The sequence below is a fragment of the Maylandia zebra genome, linkage group LG1, assembly GCF_041146795.1.
Source record: "Maylandia zebra isolate NMK-2024a linkage group LG1, Mzebra_GT3a, whole genome shotgun sequence".
NCBI lineage: Eukaryota > Metazoa > Chordata > Actinopteri > Cichliformes > Cichlidae > Maylandia > Maylandia zebra.
In genome coordinates, this window is record NC_135167.1 from 30,741,870 (window position 1) to 30,753,011 (window position 11,142).

At 42.7% G+C, this 11,142-nt stretch overlaps 1 protein-coding gene across 3 annotated transcripts; it reads right to left on the reverse strand.

Moving 5' to 3' along the window:
- Window positions 1–272: 272 nt before the first annotated feature.
- On the reverse strand, window positions 273–10,580 carry LOC101481078 (cytoplasmic polyadenylation element-binding protein 1). Of its 3 annotated transcripts, none has more exons than XM_012920977.3 (12): window positions 10,422–10,580; window positions 10,081–10,201; window positions 7,928–8,149; window positions 6,463–6,692; window positions 4,833–5,088; window positions 4,641–4,754; window positions 3,937–4,041; window positions 3,098–3,234; window positions 2,479–2,677; window positions 2,269–2,363; window positions 2,058–2,138; window positions 273–1,703 (listed from the first exon to the last, which is right to left on the reverse strand). In XM_012920977.3, the coding sequence occupies exons 1-12, from the start codon at window positions 10,434–10,436 to the stop codon at window positions 1,593–1,595; spliced, it is 1,686 nt and encodes a 561-aa protein (XP_012776431.1). In that variant the 5' UTR covers window positions 10,437–10,580; the 3' UTR covers window positions 273–1,592. The 3 variants fall into 3 exon arrangements, with proteins under 3 accessions (XP_012776431.1, XP_004558077.1, XP_004558076.1); XM_004558020.3 differs by having other exon boundaries at window positions 3,952–4,041; window positions 10,033–10,201; XM_004558019.3 differs by having other exon boundaries at window positions 10,033–10,201.
- Between the last annotated feature and the right edge of the window lie 562 nt (window positions 10,581–11,142).

An 11,142-nucleotide genomic window follows, 5' to 3' on the forward strand; every position in this document is an offset into this window, starting at 1 on the left:
TGACAGGGGGCGTCTTCTAAACATGTCAAACCTTGTAATTTGCCATTGGTTCCTTTCACCACAAACCATATAGCTCTGTGACATTCCACTACCCAGTTACCATCACGTTTCCTGGGCTTACAGTTTACCATCTCTTGCAGGTGTGATCACCTCCTTAATAAAAAAATAAATAAAAAAATAAATAAATAAGTTTAGCAGCGACCTGCAGAGGCTGTTGACTGAGATTTCAAAGAAATGACAGCACAAACAATTAGGAGTCCAGACATGGCTAGTAATGCTTAAACACCTTTATTGTGCCCAATCTGAACATACTCCACAACTGTTAAGTAGCAGCAAACTTGGCAGACCACAATGAGGTAGACTTTCAAAACTCTAAAAAGCAGCTGGGCTAAGGGACAACAAGCTCAGCATGACAAACCTAATGGATAAAGAAAAGACACTTCGTCTTTGGCACACAGCTTATTATGCATTTATGTCCAACTGGAACAGGAAGGCAAAATGGGATAAGAAAGCATTGAATCATGTACTGGTCTACTCAAGCTCTGGGATAGATAATTTATCATCAGCTAAGTGGAAGTTCTTACATTCAACAGGAAACAAGCAGCTGTTCTAACATAGGCATGTCCCCCTGCCGATGTACAAAAAGTGATTAAAAACCACTGCCACCTCTCCACACGTGCAAATTAAAAAGTGCAAAAACAGAAATCAAACTATGTACAAATGATTTGCTCACTGTACTTTCATCAAGATCCATCAGTTGCTTGGAAAAAAAGAAAAATGGATTACCAGTTGAGTTATCCAGTACTACAGTTACATTTAATATAACTGGACCAACAAAGTCGAAGTAGTACATCCAACAATTTGTGCCCATTCAGTTGAAATTTTGGAGGGCAAATTAAAAAGAAAAAAAAACGCCAGGAAAAAAAAATAAATAAAAGGGGGTTTTCCCATAAACAGCCACTGGGTATAATTGTTCAGAATTTTCATGTCATGACTTAAAACCGTTTGTGTACAAATTAGTAAAAAACTGCGTAAAAATGTCTGAAATGCGACTGGTTAAATGAAGCCCAACATTCAACTCCCAAAAGTAAGAAACACCAGTTGGCTTGCACAGGAAAAAACTGATGCCAACTGGGGGTAGGGGGAGGGGGGGAAATAAAAATTTAAAGGCACTGTATGGCGTTTGCCAATGAACGGCAATGAGACTTGCGTGATTGCTCTTCACTATGCAACACATGTAAACCAAAAAAAAAAAAAAAAATTTTTTTTTAAAGAAATGGTGTTTTCATCCACTTCTTAACCTTAGGCTGACTCCCATCTTTCCATCTGGCCACAAGTCTGGGAAAATGCATAAGAGTGAAGGGCCCCTTGTCTTTCCCAACAAGGTCACTGTGCATAGTGCCACTGTGAACAGCAAAAATGTAGCAAGTGCAAAAGTGAACATTTTCTATAGTGATATCCCCAGTGCCTGGTGGTGTGCCATGGTATCCTTGTACCGGAGGTCTGGCACACGTGCTCTCCTTGGCGGGCAGCCTTGCCCCGTGCAGACGGGCACCTCCTCTGGCCCTTCAGGGACTATGAATCCGTCTCCTCTAGCTGGAGTCTCTGTTCTTCTGGTTGCGCATGAGGGGTCGGTGGTTGCTTAAGATGTCCATTGAGTGCTGCCAATGCCAGCAGGAGCGGCAGTAGTACTTGAAGCAGGCCTAAGAGTGAGACGGGTCTTTATAGAGGCACATCTGATTTAAAACAAGTCTAACAATATCGTAACTTAAACTTGAATTAAACAAGACAAGTTCTAAACTTCTATAACAACATCACTCCCATATTTCAATAGAGAACTAAGTACAACTGTTCTCACAGAAGAGGAGATTGAACTACAGTTAAGACTCAAGCTGCTTAATTTCCCTTTTGTGTCCTTTCATATACAAACAAGCTTAAAGGATCATGATTTAATTACCAAACTTTACTATTCTGGTTCAGTATAAGACATGAAGTCTACTGGACAGAAAGCTTGACCCAGCCATGCTCACAAAAAAGGAGTACAAGATTCCACTGACCTGGTCTCTGCAGAAGAAAGGTCCAGGTTGGCGAAGGCAAACTTGACACATGGAGTCTTCCAGGTAGGGATCAATCTGAACCTGAAGGGGAAACGATGCGCAATTTATAGCAGACAAGTTTTGAAAATTGACACTTTACCAAAAGCAGCATAAAGCTGTTGAAAGACTTCTCTGCTGCTGTAGAGACCACATGCAGTAAACATGTCTTTACCTTCTTTGTAAACTTGGGTGTTTTAATCTCCACAAATGCTGCGCACACAGCCTTCAGGTAACTGCGCTGATTATTGAAAGTGACACGTCCAGAGCCTGTACAGAAGACAAACAATGTCACTCAAAGCAGCTCTTAAAGGTCAAACCACACCTACACACCAAGAACTGAACTGCAGTAGATGCTGACTGAATTCGAGACTAGCAGTCTCACCTATTGGGTACTTGTGCTTGTCCGTGTCAATGCCAGCATACATGACTCCTCCAAAGAGATCGTTCATGATGCTGGCCAGCGCTTCAGCATTCAGCATGCCGTGCAGCGCGCCAACAAACACCGTCTTACTCGGGTCCAGACGTTGAGCAGGGCAACGCACGTAGTTGCTGTCAGAGATCACCCAGGGTATCACCTGCACCTGTAGCAGCCAAGAGCCACAGCGTTCAGGACAGACATCCTCGCTTCCCGTCCTTCACTAGGATCGCTCACTAAACAAAAGCCAACTGTCTCATAATAAGTGTTCTTAACAAGGTCTGATTAAAGAATCCATAGACGGAAACCTGTAGAAAGCTTCTACATCTATATCGATGTGTGCTGGTGATCTCACTTGAATTAGTCATTGTTGAAATCTGACAAACAAGGTGTGTGAAATCAGATTCTACAGAATCTAATCCTGGACAATCCATTTCTTGGAGTTGCATCACAGACAGAATTCAAACTATACCTATATTTCTTAAACATACTGGAGTACAATATGAAAACCATTTGATTATTCAGCATTTCATAAATTGTAAATGCAGTGAGTAAATAATGCCTTGCATGCTTCGTTTCCACCTACATCCTTGCATCGCATTCTGCGGCTGGACATCTTGAAGTAGTACTCTCTGTTGTCCTCAGGGTGAAACGGGTCCTGGGAGCAGGCGTGGAGCAAAGCCCGGACAGACTTCTCATTCTCAAACACCAGGTAAACGTACCCTACAGACAAACACCAAAACGCTTTAAAGAGGCTTACTTGCTGCATCATTCTGCAGCGCAGACCGATACCATTGGTGCTACAGTGCATGTTGCCTCTTGAACTACAACAACCCAAGACTGAGTAGCACAGCAACTACAGTAAAACTTGATAGCATTTCATACAATTTCCAGAAGGTCCTGACAGATTACAACTTGTCTGTAGCTGATTTGCTGAAAGCTTTGAAAGGTGCCAAGTACTTGACACTGAGCCAGGTTTAATGCTTTTAATGCTGTAACTGCAGAAATTCAAAGTTCCAAGTCCAACCGAAAAAGTTGGGAGTGTGAAGTAATGTATAATTAGACTAATAAATCAGTGATGAAATGCTGACCAATTTTAGCTCAGGTCCATATGAAATGTAGATTTAAGAAAATTTGAGAAAAAAAAATAACTTAGAAAAACTGTCATAAAACCAGTTTACAACTTTATGGCCTGTGGGGGTACGTCACCGCTGGAAGTTGGCAAAACTCATTTATACAAACTAATTAGCAAAGTGTTACTGAGAGCATTAGCCCACCCCTGCTTCTAACACGCCATGTTTTAAGCTCCAGTAATGCCCAGAATCACCATCAGTTACTCACCACCTTACTACATGCTCACCACAGTGGCACCTTAAAACCAGAAGGGGGAAAAAAAAAAAAAATAGCCTACCAGCTCTTTGTTACCTTTAGCGACATTACCTTTGGGAGGACAGCGAGGGTGCTTTCCATCCTTACCCGGCCACTCCACAGTCAGAGGACCATAACCACTGAAGGTGTTGATCAGGCCAGCTGAAATAAAGCATCAGTTTGTGAGGGTGGAATAACAATGCACACCTTCATTGTGTGACAGTGGGATGTCCCAAGATAGTGAGGTTTTAACCAATGCCTGTAATCACTGCCAAAAAGACTACAGTAAATAAGGGTTTAAGTATAGTCATTTTTAAAACTGGAATGCATGTTTATTTCATGCTGCCATTAGTCCCAAGCTCTAGTTTTCAGTGGCTGCCATTTATAGCCACACATCTGCAGCTGTTGCCAAGATACTGGTTAGCAAACTAAACCATTCAGCATTAATCAATTCTGTAAAGCTACAATAAAAAGGTTGCATGTACCAAGTAAAACACACTATGGCTGACTGTTACACTGTTGGTGAACTGTTCAGAACCATCAGGGCCACATGTGTTGAAACATGAAAGTAGGGCCAAACCTGAAAAACCCAAAGGGAATAAAAGAGTCTGTGCTTCCACAGAAACAGATTTAAGCATGTCTGTATCTGGGATTTCAATAAACGATCTTTTCAAATCTTTAAAACAAAAACCAAACAACCTTCCCCCCATAATATCAGAAGAACGTGTTTGAAAATAAAGACCGTTCACAGCCACAGTTACCTTCTGTGATGTCCCAGGGTACACCACCAAGAAAGACCTTGCAGGAGTAAAGAGGATCTTTATTGTTACGGGGAGGCAGCTGTCCACTCCAGGTGAATGTCGCCTCATTCACAGCTGAGTTGAAAACAAGATAGACAAGGTTTGTGGATTGGTCATGCTTGAACAGTTTCATGATTAATGAGTAGTGGCTACCTGCAGCCTGTCTATGCAGGCGGGCCTCCCTCTCAATGCTGAAAGCATCCTCTGGCTGATCAAGCACATCTGCACCCGGCCATGAAGAGCCAGCACGCCAGCGACGGGAAATAGCCAAGGAGGAAGGGCTGGCACTGGATGGAGGGGTCAGAGGAGAGCTAGTGTCCTGAGGGTCCAGGCGAGAGCCCAGTCGCAGCAGGTCCTTCTGCACGTTTGACGTGAGATAAGGCAGGGGAGGGGAAATCCGCAAAGTGGACTGGAGAAGAAGATATGCGTTAGTGTAACGTGGCCTCATATTTTCCTCTATTCTGTGTATTAAAATAAAAAGTCAAAGGAAATTAAACTGACTGAAATTCACTGAAGGGTTTAGACTGGGTGCAGTATCTGACTTGATAATCAGAAGCTTTCACTCCACACTGTCTGCTGCCAAAACTCAAAGTTAATAAATGCCATCGTGGCACAAAAAATAAAAACCCTACAGCATGAAGCTCCACTTTGCCTGCCTTAATATAAATGATCAATTTCTGACATCCATCTCCAAAACTCATTTCTGATGTTTTACAAGAAAAGAAAAGCCAGAAAGTTAATACTGAAAATACCCTGTGATGGAAGCTTGAACAACAAAGCTGATGATTGCCGTGTCCAATAGAATAATGTCAAACCCTTTAAATCCTCAAAGTTAAAAAGCAGGCCAAAGGAAGATTAAGGTAGACTCCTGTTAGTTGAGAAAGTAAGAATCTTTAAAAAGTGTAAAATCTCACTGCTAGATATCAGTATACTGCAGACAACCAAATTCGATTTAGTGCCCCTCTAGATTTAAGTTCATAATCTTATCTACAGTGGCTGCTGGAGGACAAACAGCTCTGGCCACTATTCATCTGTAGTGTTGTTGGCCATCAGTCACTGTTCATCAGCTGTCAATATGCCGAGTGTCCATTTACTCTCGAAGTGGCTGTAAAACTTTGAAAGGCGTCCAATACGAGTTGGTGAGTCAGTAAAGCTCACTTCTGTCCAATGACAATATTGAGATGAGCTGAAGAGATCAGCATTTGTTGTAAACACTGCTTACAACCAGCTGCTGCCATTTGGCTGGGACAGTAGACTATTACACATAACCCAGATAGTTGACAACTGTGACAATATTGGGACTAAATAAGCATGTTTGTGTGTTAGAGCAGACTTCAGTTCAGGTAATGAGCTTTGAGGTGAAGAGGTTATAGTTTAAATGGCGATCTCTCTCAGCCACTGTATACAATATGGCAGGGCAACATGGTGGCTTCCCCAAACTGTCTAATCTTGTGCATTTCTAATAGATTCATTTTAGATTTATGAGAATGCATTAACTGTTGGAAGATGTAATTACACATTAATGTACATTTCTTAGAACAACAATTTTTTTACCCCCTTTAAATAGCCTTAAATTACTTTATCATACCTTTAAGTGCAAGACCCTTGCAGAGAAATGAAAGTGAAGTTCATGCACACAAATCACACTCTAAGCCCATCTTTTCAGCCACACCCTGTAGATTTGGATGCTACAGTAAAACAGTAAATGGGTTGATTGGGGTTTGAGATATTCACCTTCCACCAATCCAACACAAAGCTGGAGAATAAAAGTAATCTGCCTTACCAACATGTCACACAGGTGATCCGAGCCAGAGCTGAATCCACTGGTCTCCGAGTCTTCAGGACTGCTGGAGCGAGAGTCCAAAAAGGAGCACGAGTCTAGACGGTTTGCCATGCGAGCAACACCGGGAAACTTCTCCAGAAAGTCAGCCGTCATGCTCATGGAATCGGGGGGCAGGTAGCCTGGGGGCTTTCCAAGGAGGCCACTGAAGGGACTGTTCAGTAGACCCAACACTGAAAAACAATTACAATTAGTATAAAAAGAGCGCGATCTGTGCCAGTAGCCATGTAAGGTTACTCGATAGCTTGTTTGCCATTTCAGCTTTTCAAGTAAACTGAAGAAAATGGGATTTGTGCCCAAAGAGCTGCATTGATTTGTCAGGAATGAAGCGACACAGCAAACTCGAGTTTAAAAAGGTGCATCTTCAAGGGCATCTTAAATTGAGTTTTGTGCTGAATCTACAGACAGACATTGATCAGAACTAAAAGGTAGCCATGTGAACTGAGGTTTCCAAAAATATTCTTGGTCAACATACCAGATGTGCAAGCTGGCTGCCAACAGACTTAAAGCGCAAGTTGTTGAGTCATTCAGTTTTATTTTCTAACCAGAATGCTGATGAAACAATTTCTCCCCTCAGATGCTAGATGCCTTTTTATAAGTCAAATCAATTGGAAGCCAGCGTTTCTAACACAAATCCAGTAAACGCCAAGCAACAATTCCTTAAGCATTAACAAGTCGCTTGCTCTTGATGCCCAAGTGAGTCAGCTGGCAACAGTGACAGGCATGTACGGCATGGCCTGCAAGTCAACATGAGGCTCTGAAGGGGATTATTCAGCTGTAGGCCGCATTCAAAGCTTTGTCACACTTTGTTGCAGGCCCAGTTTGGAAAGCTTTAAATTAAGTTACACTGGGTTGGTGTGGACATGCAGCAAAACTATTGTGCTACAAATGGGTCAGGACAAATGGGCCATCCTTATCAGTGCTGCCAAAATGGCAAAACAGTCTTAAACAAGACATGTCTGAAAAATGTCAAAATTTACATATACTTGGCGTACATCTGTCAATCAGCTTTGACTTGGGCTGAATGTGGGTTTACTGCAGTTTTCTGACTGACATCCCTGACTCAAGTTTGATCAACAGGTAACAAATATTTAACTTGACTCTCAGGCAACATGATGAGAGTTTGAGAAAGAAAAGTAGCTTCACTGGCTGTTCGTGTGTTTGCTAGGGATGCAGTAAAGCAAAACTGCCACATCATCCTCCGTAGTGACGCTACAGGCTGTTCCCACACCGACTGCTGTTAACCAACCATCTTATTTTAATATTAACAAGAGCTACACAATAAAAACAATCTTACTATATTCATTCCACTTTTCTCTTTAAAAGTAAGAGCCAGAAAACTTTTAGGGAAACTGGTATCCCCAAATAAAACAGAATCCTATAACACAGTTCAAGGTCTGGCACTTACTGGAGGGTGAGCTGGTTTGAATGTGAGATGGGGAGGTGTGTGTATCTGCCTCCTGGCTGCTCCAAGGTTTGTCCCAGCCAGACAGACGGAGAGACTGAAGACCCAGGCCCAGGTCTGCGACACCCGACGGGTCCCTGGATAACGACATCTCCTGAGAGCCAGGCATGGCATCGCAGTTTGGGAAAAGCATCCTCCTGCTGCCCACTGCAGCCAGGTCCGACTCTGTGCCAAAATCCAGTTCACAGATTAAGCAAGAGCGAAAGGAGATAAGTGTTAGACAGTCACAAAGAACGTTTTTCAGCCTCCCATCGGCATCATTATACAGAAAAGATCAAAGCAAGACTTGTCAAAACCCCTTCTGGTAAAGAAACCACAATAAACTCCCTCAATAAACACATCTCCCCTACCCTGGCTGACGGCGGAGCTAACCTGCTGCCTCTGTGCCCTGTGCAACTGCCATGCATCTCCGTCCGCATCACTGACCCACCTAGCAGCATGTGACATGGCTGCTGATGCACTCGCACACCCCTGCTAATGACATCAGCTTCCCCCACCTCCCCGCTTCCTTGCCTAACAACTAATGAAAAATTCCTGTTGGAGCTATTGGCTTGTTGATAGAAGTACTCCCCTCTGGTAGGCACAGCACGTCTCCGAGTCAGTGTGAAGACAGCTGCTGCCGTTACTGCTGCTTACTCTGTGTCTAGCCTCGTTTCCCCGAGCGAGCTGACAGAGGCAGGAGGGAGGGGGGGAGAGAGGGGCAGAGCTACAGAAGCATGGCGGGAGGCAGCATGGTAGCAAATGACTCAGCAGACTTCAACTAAAGTATTGTAGACTTGAGGATGCTCAGGGCATTTCAGTTTCAGACTGGCTTGTGAATTTATTTTAGCACACCAACACTGAACAAACAGGCAAGGAGTGTCTCGCTGTAGCTGAAGCAGCTGACTGATCAGATGTTGAGGACAGTGATTTGCACCACCAGCTCCTCCCTTCCTAGGCCTGGAAAGCTTCCAGCTGCCAGTTACACCCCTGATTCAGCAAGACTAAGCTGGAGTGGATGGGACAAAAAGAACTTCAGCTCATTGTGCATCAAGACCCAGCTTACCTTTGCTATGCAACATTTATGCTCTGCTCATGTCAAACTAAGGATTGTATTGTCATCTAAAAACAAGAGCAGAAGTCACAAGAGCAGACATGCTTTAAGCAAACTGAAAGGACTCCAGCACTGTCCTGAGCCAAAATCTTGGCAAATACCACCCCTGTGGTTTAAAAAAATAAAAAACCCACTTAGAACTACTGCAGTGCTGCAGACCAGCAATGCAGTATGAATCAGCTGCTGGCACCTGAATAAAAAGACAAGGTGAAGGAGGTTCAACAGCTTTAAAAAGTCGAAGGGGGATTTCCATTATAGGCAACGCAGGCTCTCATCTTACAGAGCACCACATTGGTTCTGCACACTGCATGCATGTTCCTTCGTGATTTTGTGGTTTTAAGGAAAATGCAAACTACAGCAGCAGGAGAAGCTACCACTGAGGGCAGAGGTCATGTGACCTGCTTTCTCACACTTCACTGTACACGAAACTAAAAGCATCAAAATTCACACAACTGAGAAAGACTGGGAATTTCCAAAGAGATTCAAGCACTTTGGGACTCAAATTGTTACAGTATTGCTTATGTAATATCCCTCAATACTACAGTACCTATATTACTAATATAAAATGAAAATAATTCTGTTGAATAGCTAAAACACTTCATTTTTATCAAACAGTGAAAACAGCTGTTGATACCATCTGGGGGCCCAAATCAAAACCTTCACGTTTCCCTGACTGCAAGTGACCACAATGAGCACTTGATGTGTAGGCAAATAAAGTTAGCAGAAAATGCAGTTTGACTATTAGACCTTAATAAAAAAGTACTACAGATTTGCGCGGACTTGCTAAATATTTAGCTATTTGAGCATTTCTAAAACGTTTTAAACCCTCATGGCTACAGCCTCGTTTTAAATAAGTTTAGGCTGCAGTAGTGTCGGATACTAATTGTTTTTCGCCTTTGCACTCAAGCCCACCCAAGTTTAACTCTTGCAGAGTGAGTGAGGAGTGAGGGTTTACCGGACATCAGGTTTGGTTTTCCCTTGGTGTTGGGTGTGGTGCACACACCGGTGAAATCCAGAGCGTTGCCCAGCATAGTGTTCATCCTGCGGAAGATGTCTGCGTTGCTGCAGGTGGACAGTGCCGGAGAATCGGTGTCTGGGCTCTCAGGCCTGCGGGCTTCGTTTCTCTGCAGAAGGAGGCCGTGAGAGGGACACAATCAACCCAGCACTCATGCTAAAAGCTAAAGGTCAAGCTTGTGCACCATGCTGCAAAGTGGATTTTTGTTTGTTTGTTTTGTTCCGGGGAGGAACTAATGGGCCAAATGAGGCGGACATACGGTCAAATAATAACGTTAGACGTGGCGCAAAACTGACTTATTTCACCCATTTAATGCCGTTTCAACTCACCAGGGAAAACGCCATGATGTGGACAGACAGCCTAAAAGAAATGTCACAACAACGACCGCTGGCTGCAATAAAAGGTCATATTTATGAGGCGTGCTAACAGCTAATTAGTCATAATTTAGTGAACGTGTGCCCAGCTAATGACGGCGCTCGAGGGCCTCGTTCCGTTCACGTGCTCCACATCAAAGAGCAGGCCGCTGAAGGGAAAATCACGTGTTACTGCGGCCAATAATTTAAAGAGAGGCTTATTTAAAAATTACAGGGATATTTATCAATATTATAGCAGACAGAATATGTTTTATACGTGCAAACGTGAATTATGTCATTAAAATAAAATAAAATCGCCAATATCTAAAACCACAGTGCTCTCAGTGCTTCTGCGATGGAATCACAGCATATAGGACAAAAAACAAAATAGTATATTACTATAATTTCAGATGGATGTGAACTACATTTTTTTCTTATAAATTAATGTAAAATTGTTTTTTTGTGCAAACTGAACTTAACTCAAATATGACTCTTCAGTTCAGAGGCATGCCTTTAAACTTTATTTATCAAGAAAGGCAAGACTTAAAAACAGTTGTGAAGACCTCTAGTAATAACCTGACTAATAATAACTACTACAAAAACAAATAAAAACAATGAAATAATTATTAAATATGTTCATAAAAACACCTTTATACAAATGTTAGACAATATAAAAACAATAACATTCCAGGGTTAT